Source organism: Exophiala oligosperma (assembly GCF_000835515.1).
Source record: "Exophiala oligosperma strain CBS 72588 unplaced genomic scaffold supercont1.10, whole genome shotgun sequence".
Classification (NCBI taxonomy): domain Eukaryota; kingdom Fungi; phylum Ascomycota; class Eurotiomycetes; order Chaetothyriales; family Herpotrichiellaceae; genus Exophiala; species Exophiala oligosperma.
In genome coordinates, this window is record NW_015622827.1 from 1,254,940 (window position 1) to 1,271,486 (window position 16,547).

The window sequence follows — 16,547 nt, forward strand, 5'->3', positions numbered from 1 at the left end:
GTTATTACCAACACAGGCCTTCGTTGCGAGATCCTCAGCAGACCAGTACCTGGTCGTAATAAATCGAAGATGTAGACTTGGTGTGGATTCTGTTCAAGATGGTAGGTACCGTTCTGGACGGGCGCACCCGAGCTTCTTATACAGTCTGCACGATACTGAACATCTTCGTGCAGGTATTCCTGACCAGGCGGGGTCTAGACTCCATATTTGGTGATCACCCCGTGGGACAAACTAGTACTTCCAGGGTCGGAAAGGTTGTGGGCTCGTCCTGTTGGGAAAGAAACGATGTCGAAGGTTTGGGAGATTCCTCCTTTTCCATCGCCTCCTTAGAAGGCGCGGGACTCGATAAAAGTGGGAACTGGGCGGGCTGCGGGACGGCCTCGCACAGAGTCTGCCAGGCTTCATTTGCTCTCGTTGATAGTCCGGGGGTCCATTATAGGGTGGCACGTTGTTCGTTTTGGACTCCAAGCCTCGGGGGCTAAGTTCAAAGATCTTCGTAAAGGGACACCGATATGCTATGCTCTTGAGGGGATTGATGGCTGGACTTTGGACTTGTGTGTTCGTATGAGCCGTGTATAACAAAATATTTGCACGATTGCAATCCCGTAGATGATACACGCTGAAAACCAGTTCGTAGTCAGCACTGCTAGCCCGCTTTGCACTTCCCACCACTTTTATGCATAGCAAGGGGACCTCCAGAATACCAGGACCACACGGGCACCGCTAGATTTCACCCGGTGGTCGATCAAGGGAAGATTCAGAGGACAGGGACGCCCTTAGATTTGTTGCTACCGTCAATGTTCTTGCCACGCGTGTCATCATCCGTGCAGTCTCTGTTGCTGACAAGGAAATCTAAATGTGAATGAATTGATTGGGGATACGCCCCTGATCTGTAAGGAGAGCACAAATCTACATATCTGTGGCCGCGCCGAGCTTCGACACCGGTTTGGGCACTTTCCGTAAGAGTTACCGCATTCGCAGGGTAATGTTGCAGCTTCGTCCTTTCGGAAATCCACCGAAGAAGTTGATCATGTCCATGTCATCCAGGTGTGATAGGGCCAGTCGCGCACCACGACATTCCCGGAAGAACAATGCAGTAGCCACACGGAGTTCAATGTAGGCAAGATGTATACCGAGGCACACTCGTGAGCCGGCACCAAAGGCTGCAAATGGAGTGGCTTGCTCTTGCTCCGCGTACCTCTGCTGAAGGAACCTGTCGGGCTTGAACCTGCGTGTGTAGTCAGAATTTGTTCTGCTGTATAGTGGAGCTACTGCGACTTCCGTCACGGTTTGGGGGGTGCAAGGGAGTGCCGTACAATTCAGGGCTCTCGAAAATCTCCGGCTTCCTATGCAAACTGTATGATTGTGTGCACACCTCTGTTCCCGGAGGTAGAAAATATTGTCCGATTTGCAGGCCTGCATTGGGGACAACGCGACGTAGACTGCCTGGAATTGGGCCGTACATTCTCAGCGTTTCTTGAATGACCGCATTCAAATACTGGAGTGACTCAAGATCGTTATCCGTGAAGTCGGTTGGAAGTGTAGAGACTTCATCTTCGAGCCTCTGTTGTATGCACGGATTAGACAAGACTGCCCACACGAGATATGTCAGAGTCACACTCGTAGTCCCACCCCCAGCGCCGATTAATCCCGTGGCTTCAACGACGATGCTTTCAGCCGAGATGTAATTCTCGCTGGTCTCCTTCCCGCTGAGGTGACCTGTAAAGATATTCTTCTTGTCGATTGATCCCTCACCTGCTCGCTGTAGGACTTTCTTGCCCTGACGGATGATTTCTTTCTCGTCACCATTGACGTCGTAGATGAAGTTCGGTGCCAGGCGGAGTATATAGTATACGAAGGGAAGCTCGGCACGTAATGTTGCGATGAACGAGAAGTCTTCGAACAGCTGTATGAATCCTGCTTTCTGTACAGGATTAATCGGTACGTCTCTAACTCCAACGTGGGGCGAAGCCTACCTTTCCCGTCTCGAGCATTCCGAAGGATTCACCAAAAGCAACCTGTCCGATTACATCCGTGGTAAAGAAGGACCACCATTCAAAGATGTCGCATACCCCAGTCTCGGCCTTTGACCTCATTTTCCGTAGTGCCAAGTGAGCCTTTTCACGCACAAGAGCTTCCCAGTTTTGCCTCAAATTCGACTTCGAAAACGGGCGGGATAGGATTCTGCGCCGGACTGAGTGGCTCTGAATATTCGTCTCTGAGAAGACATCTTGGTCACGGTATGCTGTTCGAAACCTCGGGTACCATTGGCTCTTGGTAAATCCATTGCCGATCTTATGGATTGCGCGATAGCCATCAAGGTCTGTTACGTCGACCTCGTTCGGTGCGATACGGACCACTGGACCGTAGATTTTGTGTAGGTTGTCGATGTATTGCACCCTTCTGGCCTTGATAACGTGAACCTTGAGCGGCAGAGCTGTGAACTTGGCAAGCCAAGGGCCCGGGACGGAGGCCAACGGGGTGAAATAGGCCGCGTAAACTGTCTGCAACACCATAAGCGATGGATCTGACAAACAATAAACGCCAGTTACCAACCTTGACCAACCAAAGTAACAAAAGGAGGAGCAGAGGCCATATCGTAATGGCTAGAGTGCCTGAGTCGCCAAACATGATGGTCCGATGTGCTAGATCACGAATAGTGGCCTGCATTTCGGTGACTCTCTGGATGTCTTGCAAGCGACATTGGCTGTAAGGTTCGAAAGCGAAGGATATATATAGGAAAAGGTGGAGCTCTATCCGATTCAGTCGAAGCTCGCCAAGGTATTGAAGTTCCCATGACTGGCTAGTGTGCTGTGCGTCAGGGACTTGACGGTGGGAGTGGGAAATTCTGAGTGGGTGGGAAGTGTTCAATGAGTGGGAAGGCGGGAAGCACTATAAACCGAATTTCCTCTTAGCTACCACATCGAAGCAGCTCGACACTATTGCGGCCGAGCCATATCGGTGGGCAGGGAGTAGGGGAGGCTTACCGTAGCCGTTCTTCAAGTCTGTGTTTGTATAATTGCACAAGAGTACTGCGGTTGTAAACATTTCGACACTTCCCGTGCAGCTTGAAATCCATTTCTCTTTTCCGTCGGACTATTTTGATCTCTGCTCAATGACCCGCGTCAAAAGGATATGTCGTTGTTGATCCTTCCAGTTCGGGTCCTCCATCTCTGGTCAACATTTGTCGATTTGGCTGAGATCCATGCGATCAAGCACTCAAATGGCCGGAATTACACAATGGCTACCTTCTTCAGGCACAATTGCCAGAGATGAAGACCTGTAAAAGTTCCCCAAGTCTCCGCGATATTCCACTGGTTTGAAGTCGGTATAGTGTGGATTCAAGAACACAGAGTATATCGGCCTTTATTTCAACTGGATTGCCTGCGAGAAATCTCTGAAGATCTGAAATTACTTTATCGATGACAAGATGTGGCGGCGACATATGAGTTCCGGACTCATGCAAAAATCGGATTTCCGGGAGCTCCTTCAGATACGATACGCACTCGTCATCAGACAAGTTTTTCGAATCGGCGGTATCTGGACTTCTAGGTAGATATAGCATGTAACAGTACCAACATAGAGCAGCGGAGAAGAGGATTCGGGGAGTATGCATGGCAGTAGCAGAGTCTACCGTCGTTGATCGCAGCAGATTCTGCAGACACAAAGCATGAAGGAGGCATCTTTTGGATTCTGGAGACGAAATCCAAGATCTCACATAGTCCCTTACGTTGGGGGAAATATCACTTCCCTCTCGTCCAACGGCAATCTCCAGGAGGTTAAGATCTGTCGATAGGATCATGAAGATGTAATGCCATAGTGGTCTCAAGCAGAATGGAAGCTCGCTTTGCCTCAGGCTCCGACAATCACCATATTGGCAACAGTTCTTGCTTGAAGCGTACCAGTTCACGAGTTCAATTTCAAAGTCGAGGATACGCTGCGCCGAGAGGAGTTTAAGATGCCGGCACTCAACGATGGTAGCACTTACACCGGCAAGAGCTACCCATGAACGCAAGCCATGTTCATTCGATTTCTCAATCGTGATTGTCGAAGACTCACCGGCCGTGGCAGGAGAAGGTGTTGTTTGGACCTGTCGCCTTCTCTGATATTCTCTATATCTTGTTGCCCACACTGTCGCTGTTGGTGCATGAAATAACTCTGCAGGAGCCAGGGTAGGTAGCGGTTGTGCGCTGTGGCGAAATATAGGTTCATGGTGGAAGAGCGCAGCAAGCTCTGCATCGTGAACGTAAATGATGGCTGCTGCCCTGATTGCTTCGTCAGTGCTGTCAGAGAGCAATCATACGCCAAAACCTAAAGTTCACCTTTTCATCTCCTCCCCCCTGGCCCACTGTTTCCATACCTTTTCAAGGTCATCCCTGGTAAGGTGCTCTGGCAACTCCAGATCGGAAGCCTCTGTGAACAATCTAGCATGCCGGCCAAGCTGCTTTCTTGTCAGTGTATGCCATCGTTTGCATGAATTTTCCATACCGAAATGATGGTCCCATGGTACCCATCTGCAATCACTCGGTGCGCACGGTCTTGTGATAGCAGTGCGAAGGTCGCGCCGATGACGGATCCTTTGATGTTGTCTCTCTCCAAGTGTGGTCGTTCCAACAGCATCCTCTCCCATGATCCTGCATTTCCAACTTTGAGGACACGCTCAAAAAGCATTGTTCCCAGACGCAAGGCCTTATCAGATGGCATCGTTGACGCGCCCGCAGAACACATTGTCAAGACAAGTAAGATGTTGCCAGCGCTGGGCTTGAATGTTGGGCCGTGGATAAGGGGTACCGCAACATTGAATCTTGTGAAAAACAAACGCATGCAGAGATTCTAGGCCTTCGTTAGAAGTTGCAAGGTAGATATTGCAAGACAACATTACCAGGATATCAATAGATGGTAGGGGTTCATTGCGCAACGGTGGACGAAGGCCTTCGGTCAATTGATTATGATATAGCTCATCGATATCTCTCCCCCTGGCAGCAGATGGCGGTTTTCCGGTATCGTCGGGGTCGTAATCAAGGTCGACGAGTGCACTTCGTGTCTGCACATGCCACATACGTCGGAGGTCCAAAACCTTTGGAGCTAGGTTGCCGTCTTTAGTTGAGTTTGTAGCTGCAGGTCGCTGATATATTAGGTCAGATGAGATTCGGTTTGCGCCAAATAAGAGGTCGTCGCCTGACAGATTGATGAAATCTTCGTCTAGGAGCCAATTTGAAGCATCGAATTGTACAAGGGCGTCAGCGAAAGTAGCACCGTCCATCATACTCTCGTCGAGCCCGGCGTCGTTTTCCGAAGCGAGGATACTACGATTCCAGCTGGCTTCAATGGATTCTGCCACTGTTGACGTAAAACCCACGTCCTGATCGGAAAAATCGCTGGAGTCTTGGTTCCGCGAAGGAGTCCCAACGCTCAAGAGCGGTGCCTTCGCTTTCTCTCCATGCAGAGTCTCGTGCTGTAGAGTGGAGATTGTGGCAGTCGTGCCATGGCCAGGGCTGAAGCGCAGAGTGCCGTCCAGATGTTCTGATCCTGCTGGAGATCCGGAAGGTAGGTGGTTGCTATACTCCCGAGACGCTGAGTGTTCCGTGATGAAGGACGAGCTCTCTCTGTCAATGATGTTTAGGTCATTTATGAGGTCGGCAGAGGAGATTGCTTCGTTGTTTCGTCTCGCATTGTGAATCTTGATATGGCGTAGGAGAGTATCACTACGCTCGTTAGATGCAAGAGCCGTCAATGCAAGCGTGCACGCACCGGCGTGGGTAAAACTTTTTACACACTCGGCACCCAAAAGGCTTCTCATTCGTATGGGACCTCAGATGACGCTCATAATGATCATTCTTCGTGAATTCTCTTGAGCAGTATGGGCATTTGCGCGTCTTCCCGCCCGTCGGGGCAACCGATGCATGCATCCTTGAAGATAAATCCGCAGGTCTAGATGGATGGGAAAGATTTACGATGTCAGTGATATGATTGGAACGCTCCCAAGAAACAATCGAGACTATCGCGCACGACAATCGTCGCAATACGAGCAAATGAAGAGATGTTTGGCCGCGGGAAATTACGGAATGATACATCTAGGGTCATCGGGTTCTAACATAGAATCGATATTGGTTTCCCTGCAGTATGAAGGGCCTGGCCGAAAGGAGCAAGTACAGTATTGTGCGCTACAAGGGAGCCCCGACCGCATCCCCAGCTCTAGCCTGATCTGTTGAACCTCCTTTGCGGGCCTTTGATGTAGTCCTGATTGGGATATCTCCATGGCGGGGGAAGGGAACGAGCTTGACGAGAAGTGCGGGCCAAATGTGGGAAACCGAGAAGGTTGGAAAGTCGAATGCAACAATGTGACTGTGGGAGAACGCTTTCATCAGATCATTCCGAGATCTCTCCTACATGATGGCTACGGAAAACAAAACCGAACTTCCCACAAGCCTTGTGCAAAGACTCAGTCGTGAGTTTGAGGAAATGAAGATGATTTCCAGTTCCGAATTTGCCTGCATCCTCGCTTTCTGGTTGTTGGTTACATTTCAGGAAAACACTCGACTTCTTGATTTCCATCTTATTTCCATACTCTTATTTTCTTTCAAAGGTACTTCCGACATGTATCGACAACGTATTTGGCGAAAGCCTCGGGATGAGAGACATATGGGAAATGACTCCCCGGGAGAATGCCAATGTGTATGCCTTCCCTGCCTGCTATGACGAAATTCTCCCAGAACGCCTCGGACGGAGTAGACGCTCCCACGGTCCAGTCTATCGGTCTTTTATGGAGGTCTTCACTTGCCGTGGGTGCTGATGGGGGTATGGTGCGAGGATATCCAGCTGTCCAACGAGGGTAATTGATGTGAAGCCTGGCGTGGACTTCCGGGCCTAGAGCATCCCAAGCCTCGACACCGCCAGAAAAGAACCTAGTGACGGCTGCCATTTTATCCGCGATCTCAGCAGGGTTGAGATCGTTGATGCCATGAAGCTTTTCGGGGTTCGTCATTGGAAGTTCGTGCGCCATCGCATTGCGCACACGTTCTGGGAAAGCTGCACAGAGTGCAAGCACTGTGGTTGCGCCCGAGCTACAACCCCAGACCGAGGAATCCTTGATGCCCAGGTGTTCCAGAAGAGTATCGACATAGGTAGCTAGCTTATGGCCTGTCACATCCTTGTACGTTTCGGGCGGTGCCTCCGATGACCTTGACATTCCAGGCATGTCGAATGTTGTTACGCGGAAGCCATTGCTGGCTATGATTGACATGGGCTTGTCGAACATTTGGCACTCACCCAAGCCATCTGGAACTAACACGATATCAGGCCCAGAGCCTTGTTGCTCGTAGTACCATTTGATGCCGTCCTTGGTCTCAGTTGTCGATCTTATGCGGGCAGAGACCATGATGACGGTCGATGTTCAGCCACTCTCGAGGTAAAGTACAGGCTGGATGCATCTCAACAACGTGCTGTACACAATTTATATATACCCAGGCATTTTAACACGTATGTATGCATACATCTCGATTCAAACCACCTCAGACTAATTGCGTGGGAAGGTGGATAATACTGCAGCGGTAGTTTCCCGTCCGTCCCGCCATCCCACCTTCCCACCTCCCGAACTTATACTGACATACAAGCAAACAAAGACGTGACCGGATCAATCGTTTGGTGCCAAAAAGTACTCGGTGCCAATGCTTCCTAGTTGGGCCCATGCTGTTTCAAGCGCCTTGACTGCTTATGCCCCATTTTTGCATCCCTCATAACAAGGTCTGCATGCGGGCGTGGATCCCAAGCTCACTCACTTAGCATTCCGACGGCATATCCCATCTTCAGTAAGAGGTTACTCGCACATCCATAAGATCCGAATTTGGCCTAGGGGGCAGCACCAGGCTGCGGGTGAGGCTGTCGTGTGCAGGGAATAGATCATGTTCTCGTTCCTCTGCGCTAGATACATGGCGCAGTGGCCGTAGTTGATGCTCCCACTCGTGATGGTAAGGTACCATTAACATACGTACACACAATAATGGCGAACCAAGCGAATAAGCAACTTGCTCCTTCTCATTGTCACTGGCGAAGAGTACGAGGCACTCATGTTTCTCTTGCACCCGTTGACATATCGTATATTTTTCAACTCCTTCCTATAGCGTTCGATGCGCAAAAGTGTGAAGAACGAAGAGGTTCAAGTTGACGAACTTGCCCGTTTGCAAAGAGTTATCGAGCATATTGAAGCAGGAGGACCTAGATCGAGGGAACCGCAGATGTAGTAGAGTACTTGTGAACGATGTATTGCAAGGTCGGAGTGGTGAGGCGCGGACGGTTCAACCAAGTCTTGGCGCCGAGACGAGGCTGATCTCCCCGAGTCGATTGGCCCGAAAGAGAAAGTTGCTAAGCTGCGTCCCGGGACGACTTTGACCTTTTTATTTAGCAAAACCACCACGACTGGCGTTCAAGCGCAATCTAGATCTTCGTATTCGTGCTCTACAGTCTTTCTAAGCTTCTTGAAAGATATTGAACCAGGATCTCCAACCTCCCAGCGACCTTCCCGAAACGATCGTCTGCATACGAATTACAAAGTCTAAATTTCCCTGCAACAGCCCACGACGCATTCGGGTCTGAGCCCACGACTCCTCGATCCTCAGCTTCCGGGGCTTTCCAAAGACGGAACATATAAACGATGTCTTCGATAAAATATCGACATCTGTCGAGGAACTCTGCCCACCGACGGGCCCTCCTCCGCAACCTCGTCACATCTTTGATCGCAAATGAATCAATATCCACGACTTACGCCAAAGCAAAAGAGGCACAACGACTGGCCGAAAAGATGATCACCCTGGGGAAGAAGAACACAAATGCTGCCCGTCAAAGGGCCAAGTCTATATTTTTTGTACGTTTTCAAACTGGTCCAGGCATGACTGCTGCAAGCGGTCACATGCATAACACACAAGACAAGTACTAATGTGGTCATCGGGTGCTGCAGGAACCAGATCGACACATGGAGAAACTTTTCGACACCCTGCGCAAACGTTACGAACACAGACCCGGTGGTTACACGCGCCTCTTGCGCCAGGAACCCGTCCGCGAAGACCAGGCCCCGTCGGCCATTCTGAGTCTCATCGACGGACCTAGAGATATGCGGTTCAGTATGACCGCCAAAGCCATCGTGAGACAACGGAAAGAGAACCTGCCGATGCACGAACTCACGGCGGTCAACATTCGTAAAGTCACGAGGTTCCGAGACGGAGGTGAAGAGGCGCTCGAAGAGGAGATCAAAAAGTTGGAAACCGCCATAGAGGACCAGAGTCTGGAGGAAAAAGAAGCCTTCGAAGAAGACGGCACCACCTACGAGTGGGTGAGGGGCGAGAAGAACAGACGCACGGGTGTGAGAGGGGAAGAGAAAAAGGGTCCCGGGAGGCTGAAGAGACAACCTGTCGGGGCGGACAAGATTGTTTGAATTTAGACTGGACAAGATTGGACCTGGAAAAGAGGTCATGTATATTGATTGTACCATCAATTCGAAGAGCGATGTCAATAAGATTACGTTGCTTTGGTCAATTATTTTTGAAGCCAAAACATCAACTCGTGGCGATCTGCTCACAGTAAATTCCAAGCATTTCTCCAGCGTCCGGAGCACCACGTTCCGAGAAGCAGGAAAATAAGAACGGTGTCATGATCATGCATCATGTATGAATGAACACTTCGTCTGACTAGTGATACGGCATCGTCGTACACCTGGGAACCATCCTCAGATATGGGCTTCCATCAGAATAGCACTGGCCTCCCTCTGCGGCCATCACAGCTGCAGATCCTCGTCGTGATACTGCTCCCTAACCACTCTATAGAGATAACCCGTGCTCACGACCGCGGGGACCTGGTTGGTGACGAACAAATCAACGTCGCCCGCTTCGACATAATCGTACAATGGATTCCTCACGCCGACGTCTAGTCCCGAGTGTAGCTCGCCGTCCTGCAAGGGGACGACCTTTCCGGGGTCGCCGTACTCGATCAGCGAGTGAGGGTCATAAGGGTACGTCGGCGACAGCTTGTGGGTGGCGGCCAGGACGACGACGGGGACACGGTGGAAACGGGCGGCTTTGATGACGGCTTTAGACCCAGCCGCCGCAAACAGAGAGCCGTTCGCCAGGACGGCGTGCGTGTCGAGAATCACCTTGGTGGCGCGGGACATGACGGCGAAGATGGCAGAGTCCGGGACCAAGACCACCGAGATCCCGGCCGCCGTCAAGGGTTTCGAGAAGGACTCGTTGGGCAGCATATCGTCGTCCTCGGTGCCGTCCTGGCCGCCGGTCAGGAGGGCGTGCGTCTTGTGGTAGTTGTTCGGGTAGGCTTCGGCGTGTATGACGGTGAACTTGCGTTTCGAGGCGGCACGAAGGAGGAATCTCTGGACAGTGACGGAGGAGGAGTAGGTGAAGATGGTCTCGTGGGGGTGGATCTGTTCGAGGGCCGCAGAGGCGATCTCGTCGTCGGACCCGCTGATCTCGTCGATGATCTCTTTGATGCCCTTGATGACTTCTTGCCGGAGGTTCGACAAGGTCCCGGACACGCTCATTCGGGGCGTGACGTTGCCACTGCCTTGAATCGGGGACTCGACGCCTGACGCTCGCATGGTCGGGTGGGAGATGATGCTGAACATGGACGTGACGGGGCGAGCACCGCCCGGGGCGCCTGTGTGAGAGGAGAGGAGCGGAGGGCGGGACGACATGCCTCGTTGTGGTGACGGGCTGGCGGTGGAGGAAGCGCTGGTGGCTGCGAACTGATGCGACAAGTGTGTTCGTTCTATGGGCGTAGGAGGGTCGAGACCTGCATCGCTCTCTGCGCTTCCCCCATCGCCGCCGGCTGCCGCATCGTCTTCATCTTCTTCTCGGATTATACCCAGGACTCTCCGGACGATGTTTCCAACAGACGGCTCATGCGGCGCAGCGTTCATCAACTTTTTGCCAACCTCGGTGACCCTCTGTATCAGTCTTTCGGAATCGGCTTGCTTGGTGAGTTCGACTGTGCGAAGGAGAAGGAGGGTGGTTGCGACGGCGCATCGTTTCGAGCCTTTGATCTGTCGTCGCTTGAAAAGACTGGGGGCAGAATTAGCGAGATCTCGAGGAAGGATGCCAAAAGAATATAAAGTGCAAGACTCACGAGACAAGGTATGTTACGGAAGAGTCGATGGGTTCAGTAGATAGAATTCTTTGAAAAGTACCAAAGCCGGGAGTCAGAGGTGCTCCTGAAGGGGCCATGATGGCAGCCCTTGATATGTGGGCGTGGGAATATCAACGAGGCGGTCGTAGTCAGTTGTGGGATATTTATTTGCAGTCCTGTCGTGTGGTTGGATTTGAGGCTTCCTCGGCGTGTTGGAAACGTCGAATTATTTGCGACAAGTCTGGCTCGAATGATGCGTTTGTTTGTTGTAGTAGTGGTGGTATGTAAATTGTATGGTCGTCACTCGTGTACAGTGTCTCACCAAAAAAATGTTATAGAGAAATACTCCGGAATATGACTCGTATTCGAAAATGCGGGTCTCTCTCTCTCTCTCTCTTCCTTTTCGGCATCTTGAGAAACAGCATCATCCGACGAGCTGCTCACGATCTTCTCTCCATCTCCATACGGAACGATTCCAGCCACCAAAAACATCCTCCTCATCCTCCCCCACCACCACAACTGCTTCTGGTTCTTCTGTTTCATCCTACCAGCATTATCCTTGTCATCTTCTTCCACCACCCTTGATCCAATTACTTTGTATCTGGCCTTCTGGCGACTCTCGGTTCATTGTTCACGACACCCCGACTATGTGATTTCTCAAGCAACACTTATTTCGCGTCGTTATTCCGCTCGAATCGACCCTCCCACCTCCCCACCTTCGTTTTCCGCTGTACTTTGACCTCCGACATGCCCTTGTCATAACATCATTTTCCAATTGTCAACCGAGTGCTTAAAGAGGTATATTCTGCCAGGTACCTGCGCTCTCTCTCCGACCGGTCACCCGTCTGCGCGACATCCGCGCTGGAGGATGAACTCACTCAACCTCATCTCATCCCGGGTCATCGGACAAAGCCCAACACCCACACGTCCTCGTTCGAGATCCCAAGGCGAGCCGCTCAAGAGAGGTTACGGTGAAGATCATCATAGGGGAAGATCATACAGCGACGACCGTACAGCTCAGATCAAACACGAGAGCGATGGTGAACTGTCGGACATCCTGGGTGCGTCACCCTCTGCGGACGATGAGGATGTTCCAATTAAGGACGACGAGGAGCAGGAGCCGCTGCTAGGCCATGACGAAAAGGCAGCTTTGGCAAACGAATCCCATGGCTGGCGGGCATTCGTGAAGAGACTGACAGACGCTATAACTGCTATCCTGACTGCCATTGGAGCCCCCATTGTCTATGTCGCCAGATACCTGAGAGACCCAGATGGCAAGCTTTCCCCGGCACCACGATGGCGGCGACGAGATCGAATCTCCAGTAGCACTACAGCTGGAGCCAATGGTCTTGCCGGTGGTACCCATGATAGCACCTGGAGCTTGGAGAAGCCCACGCACCGCGCACTGCAGGATACCAAACTACGACACTCTTACTCGTCCGACTCGATGAACACCACGTCGGATTCGGACTCTGAGCTCCGGAAGGCCGAGAAAGCTTCGCGGAAGATCAAACCGAAGAGGGAGAAGAGCGGACGCGAGGAGTCAGAAACACGGAGATCGTCTATTCGTATCAAGGAACAGACCGACCCTGCCTTGAAGCGACGCAGGCAAAAGAAAGCTGCAAGTCCACTGGGTGACAACGGCACTTTGACTGTCGACAGCATCAAGTCACCAACTTCTCCTTCCCCATCACTTAAGATAACGCGATACCCGCATGCGCCACATCCACCAAGACCTCTCATCCCGCGAAGGCAACCCTCATATGCCAACCTTGTTCCCCGTCCACCTACCCGTGGTTCGGCACCATTACAGCAAAAGACGTTGATTCTAGATCTCGATGAAACACTCATCCATTCTCTGGCTAAGGGCGGTCGCATGTCTTCTGGTCATATGGTCGAAGTGAAGTTGAACGTGCCTGTTGCTCTCAGTTCACCCCAGCCTGGCCAGGTCGCCTCGGTTCTGGGACCACAACATCCCATCCTGTATTACGTGCACAAACGACCCCATTGTGACGAGTTCCTCCGCAAAATCTCCAAGTGGTACAAGCTCGTCGTCTTTACTGCTTCGGTCCAGGAATATGCAGATCCCGTCATTGACTGGCTAGAGCAAGAGCGTAAATATTTTGTCGGGCGGTATTATCGACAGCATTGTACTTTCAGAAACGGAGCTTACATCAAGGACCTGAGCAGCATCGAGCCAGATTTGAGCAAGGTGATGATTCTGGATAACAGTCCAGTCAGTTACATTTTCCACGAAGGTGAGTGCGAGGAACGACGAGGAGACTTGATTCCAAAACAAGGAAGCTGACATTGTCCGTGCTAGACAACGCGATACCGATTGAGGGATGGATCAATGATCCGACGGATAATGATTTGCTCCATTTGATACCCATGTTAGAGGCTTTGCAGTACGTGACGGATGTGAGGGCTCTGCTAGCCCTTCGACGAGGAGAGGCAGACGCAGCCTCGTAGATTTGTCGTTATGTTGGTATACTCTAGAGGGCTGTAATCACAATGTACTACATCGCATCATCCCCTGCTCCTTGGTCTCGTCTTTCTTGTGAAACCAACGTGGAAAAGTACCCCATGGAGAACAAAGTACGTTCTCTAGGGACTGACTGCTCACTCATGGTTAGTTCCTATACTCTGTGCGACTTACAGTGCATCACATCATCACTGCATCTACGCCCTGCTCTCTACCCTGCTGAGTCTCTGTACCCCGGTCTCTTTTCCCTTTTCTGGCGGCCCGGCCAGCAGCATCCTGCATTCTGAGCCTCATGGAGAGCATTCGTATCTCTCTTCTCATTGGGGAGTGAGTTGGCTAGACCTCGTGTTGTTCTCCGTTGGGCGCATCCGATACCCGGACCAGACCATGTTTAGCCCTGATCGCTCCGGACTCAGCGGGCATTGATACTCCATACTCCAGACTTGGGTCTCCAATAAGTGACAAAGACGCCGACAATCATTGCTGTGTCTGTCATACTCAGGTCTGCAGCCCGCTAAACCGCCGTCCCTCATGAGACCCTTTCATTCTAATTCGCCGCGCCTTTTGATTCCCTGCATAATAAGCAGTTTGTGTGCATCCCGGCGATAGTCCATTATGGAGATTCGAGTCTCTCTTTCTGTTTTTATGTTCTCGTTTTTTGGTTGTCCACTCTTCAACGACCTGTTTCTCACTCACGGCCACCTACACGTGTATCGTCATCGTATTCAGTCCTTTACTAAAATACCCTCCGACCGGATCGTTCATTGCCCGGCGACTTTTTCCGTCTTCTCGACTCGATCACAAATGAATGGGCTAGAACGGACATTTACTCGTGGAACATGTCATTGCCCAACCCTGACACTTCCAATGTATCACCAAGAAACGATGTGAATCAATCCCTTGGCGAACCCTCGATAACCTCATCGTCGTCGTCGTCGTCCTTCACTCCCGCAGCCACCACTCCACCTATTCGAAACGACGCCAGGAAATCCTATCTTGACGTCCCTGCATTCCATCCTACCTTCCGACCCTCCCTCGACAGCACCTTCACCGAACTATCCGAGTTATCGTTCCATTCAGAAGAGTTACGGAACACCCGTCCTCTCATCCGCAGTGTACCTGAAGATGCCACAGCAACCTCGTTCTGGTCCCGCTTCGCCGTCGCCTTGCACAAATTCTACATCTTCAACTATGGCGCCATGCTCGTGATCCTTGCCCAATTCTTTGGCGTGGGAATGAACGTGAGCACCCAACTCCTCGAAACGGCGGGGTCCCATGGCGAGCCCATGCATCCATACCAAATCCTCTTTGTCCGTCAGTCCATTACCGCCGCGTTATGTACGGCGTATGGTCTCTATACCAAGTCCATCCCTGACTTTCCCCTGGGTCCCAGAGACGTGCGGTGGTTGCTCGTGTCACGAGGCTTGTGTGGATTTTTTGGGGTGTTTGGCATGTACTTCAGTCTCTTGTACTTGCCCCTCAGTGAAGCCACGGTCTTGACATTTCTCTCCCCCATACTCAGCTGTTACCTCTGCAGTTTTGTCATTCCAGGAGAGACCTTCACCAAACAGCAGCAGCTCGCTGGCTTTGTCAGCCTGATTGGTGTTATCTTCATTGCCCAGCCAGCCTCGCTGTTTGCATCGAGCACTTCTGACTCGACATCATCACCGTCATCAGGTGGTCCCGGGACCTCGGCGGCGAGAAATTCAACCATGACCCAAGAGCAGCCTGAACAAGGCCCGACCCCACATGAACACTTGCTGGCCATTGCCATTGCAATGGTAGGTGTTCTCGGTTCGACTGGTGCCTTTACCTCCATTCGCGCCATAGGCACACGAGCCCATGCCTTCATCAGCATCAATTACTTTAGTGTCTGGTGCACCATCGTTTCCATGTTCTGTTTGATCGTCTTTCCCGACGTCAAGTTTCGACTGCCAGGTAATTTGATCGAATGGACGTTGCTGATCAGTCTCGGACTGTTTGGCTTCGTGATGCAATTTCTGCTGACGGCCGGCCTTACTTATGGTGGACCGTCATTGCCTTCAGAGGCGTCAGTGCCGCCGCCGCCAGAGCATCATCTTTCCTTTGCCAAGACAGGAGACGTGGAGAATCATGACCCGGACAGGCCTAATGTCCCCCATGAAAGCTTCAGGTTCCAGTCTATCCCCAGGCCGACCGCGGCGGGTTCTGGGACGAGAGCGACGAGTATGGTGTATGTCCAGATGCTTTTCGCGCTGGCGAGCGACAGGGTCTTTTTCAAAATCACACCCACCGCAATGAGTTGGATTGGCAGCGGTCTCATCTTGGCCGGAGCCATCTGGGTCGCCGCGGCACGTGACGAAGAGACGACAACGACATCATCTCACACAGGCGTCGACGATGCTGTGCTCCCCGGGTCGTCTGTAGTGCTTACCGAGAGTACGGGTGGGAAAGAAAACGAAGTCACCGAAGAGGTGGTTGGATTGATGCAGGATCATGACATTCACGAAGCATACGATGATGATGACGATGACGATGAACGTGGGGAGGCGACCCCCAAGGATGGACATGACGACGGTGGAACTGTCGAGGCTTTGGAACTTGACGAGCTACCAACCACCCCAAAGTAGGATCAGACCTGACGGGCTGGTTTGACCATTGGTGTATTTATCCACATCAGGGCAAATTTGGGTGTTGGAGAGAAAGATACTGGTGTGGAAGGGGAGAAAACAGAGGGCTTTGATGTGGAAATCGAACCTGGTCATAGTACGCAACATCATCAACATCATATACGAGCTATATACAAAGAGAGAGAGAGAGTAAGGCCAGGTCACCAGGGGTGGAAATGGAAGAATAAAACAAGGCAGTGGCATAGCGTCGGCGTGGTCCTAATTTGGGAGGACATGGGACCTTCAATACATTATGGATACCAGAAAATCCCAAGAAATTATATACAATA

At 51.6% G+C, this 16,547-nt stretch overlaps 6 protein-coding genes across 6 annotated transcripts; 3 read left to right on the forward strand and 3 right to left on the reverse strand.

The window, feature by feature from the left end:
* Positions 1 to 892: 892 nt before the first annotated feature.
* On the reverse strand, positions 893 to 3,011 carry PV06_09633 (uncharacterized protein). The gene is made up of 5 exons (XM_016411092.1): positions 2,988 to 3,011; positions 2,557 to 2,892; positions 1,977 to 2,504; positions 1,317 to 1,924; positions 893 to 1,228 (listed from the first exon to the last, which is right to left on the reverse strand). Exons 2-5 carry the CDS (start codon positions 2,668 to 2,670, stop codon positions 967 to 969), a joined length of 1,512 nt encoding a protein of 503 aa, XP_016258899.1. The 5' UTR covers positions 2,671 to 2,892; positions 2,988 to 3,011; the 3' UTR covers positions 893 to 966.
* PV06_09634 (uncharacterized protein) lies at positions 2,994 to 5,800 on the reverse strand (the record flags this gene model as incomplete). The annotated part of the gene is made up of 4 exons (XM_016411093.1): positions 2,994 to 4,265; positions 4,323 to 4,441; positions 4,489 to 4,833; positions 4,883 to 5,800. The coding sequence occupies 4 exons, from the start codon at positions 5,798 to 5,800 to the stop codon at positions 3,254 to 3,256; spliced, it is 2,394 nt and encodes a 797-aa protein (XP_016258900.1). The 3' UTR covers positions 2,994 to 3,253.
* A 2,595-nt stretch (positions 5,801 to 8,395) lies between these two features.
* On the forward strand, positions 8,396 to 9,528 carry PV06_09635 (ribosomal protein L17). Its single transcript, XM_016411094.1, has 2 exons — positions 8,396 to 8,860; positions 8,954 to 9,528. The coding sequence occupies exons 1-2, from the start codon at positions 8,651 to 8,653 to the stop codon at positions 9,425 to 9,427; spliced, it is 684 nt and encodes a 227-aa protein (XP_016258901.1). The 5' UTR covers positions 8,396 to 8,650; the 3' UTR covers positions 9,428 to 9,528.
* PV06_09636 (uncharacterized protein) lies at positions 9,385 to 11,444 on the reverse strand. The gene is made up of 2 exons (XM_016411095.1): positions 11,125 to 11,444; positions 9,385 to 11,060 (listed from the first exon to the last, which is right to left on the reverse strand). Exons 1-2 carry the CDS (start codon positions 11,220 to 11,222, stop codon positions 9,767 to 9,769), a joined length of 1,392 nt encoding a protein of 463 aa, XP_016258902.1. The 5' UTR covers positions 11,223 to 11,444; the 3' UTR covers positions 9,385 to 9,766.
* A 99-nt stretch (positions 11,445 to 11,543) lies between these two features.
* PV06_09637 (uncharacterized protein) lies at positions 11,544 to 13,656 on the forward strand. The gene is made up of 2 exons (XM_016411096.1): positions 11,544 to 13,382; positions 13,448 to 13,656. The coding sequence occupies exons 1-2, from the start codon at positions 11,993 to 11,995 to the stop codon at positions 13,594 to 13,596; spliced, it is 1,539 nt and encodes a 512-aa protein (XP_016258903.1). The 5' UTR covers positions 11,544 to 11,992; the 3' UTR covers positions 13,597 to 13,656.
* Positions 13,657 to 14,258: 602 nt separating this feature from the next.
* Positions 14,259 to 16,540, forward strand: PV06_09638 (uncharacterized protein). The gene has a single exon (XM_016411097.1). The coding sequence runs from the start codon at positions 14,449 to 14,451 to the stop codon at positions 16,216 to 16,218; it is 1,770 nt and encodes a 589-aa protein (XP_016258904.1). The 5' UTR covers positions 14,259 to 14,448; the 3' UTR covers positions 16,219 to 16,540.
* Positions 16,541 to 16,547: the final 7 nt, after the last annotated feature.

Bases quoted from the DNA above. Each gene is read 5' to 3' on its own strand.
- PV06_09633 (XM_016411092.1), bottom strand. From the start codon at position 2,670: ATGCAGGCCACTATTCGTGATCTAGCACATCGGACCATCATGTTTGGC. The intron at 2,505-2,556 runs GTTGGTAACTGG...ATGGTGTTGCAG, and splicing joins TGTTACTTTGGTTGGTCAAG to ACAGTTTACGCGGCCTATTT. The intron at 1,925-1,976 runs GTAGGCTTCGCC...AATCCTGTACAG, and splicing joins GAATGCTCGAGACGGGAAAG to AAAGCAGGATTCATACAGCT.
- PV06_09635 (XM_016411094.1), top strand. From the start codon at position 8,651: ATGTCTTCGATAAAATATCGACATCTGTCGAGGAACTCTGCCCACCGA. The intron at 8,861-8,953 runs GTACGTTTTCAA...CGGGTGCTGCAG, and splicing joins GGGCCAAGTCTATATTTTTT to GAACCAGATCGACACATGGA.
- PV06_09636 (XM_016411095.1), bottom strand. From the start codon at position 11,222: ATGGCCCCTTCAGGAGCACCTCTGACTCCCGGCTTTGGTACTTTTCAA. The intron at 11,061-11,124 runs GTGAGTCTTGCA...TTCTGCCCCCAG, and splicing joins TCCGTAACATACCTTGTCTC to TCTTTTCAAGCGACGACAGA.
- PV06_09637 (XM_016411096.1), top strand. From the start codon at position 11,993: ATGAACTCACTCAACCTCATCTCATCCCGGGTCATCGGACAAAGCCCA. The intron at 13,383-13,447 runs GTGAGTGCGAGG...TGTCCGTGCTAG, and splicing joins CAGTTACATTTTCCACGAAG to ACAACGCGATACCGATTGAG.
- PV06_09638 (XM_016411097.1), top strand. From the start codon at position 14,449: ATGTCATTGCCCAACCCTGACACTTCCAATGTATCACCAAGAAACGAT.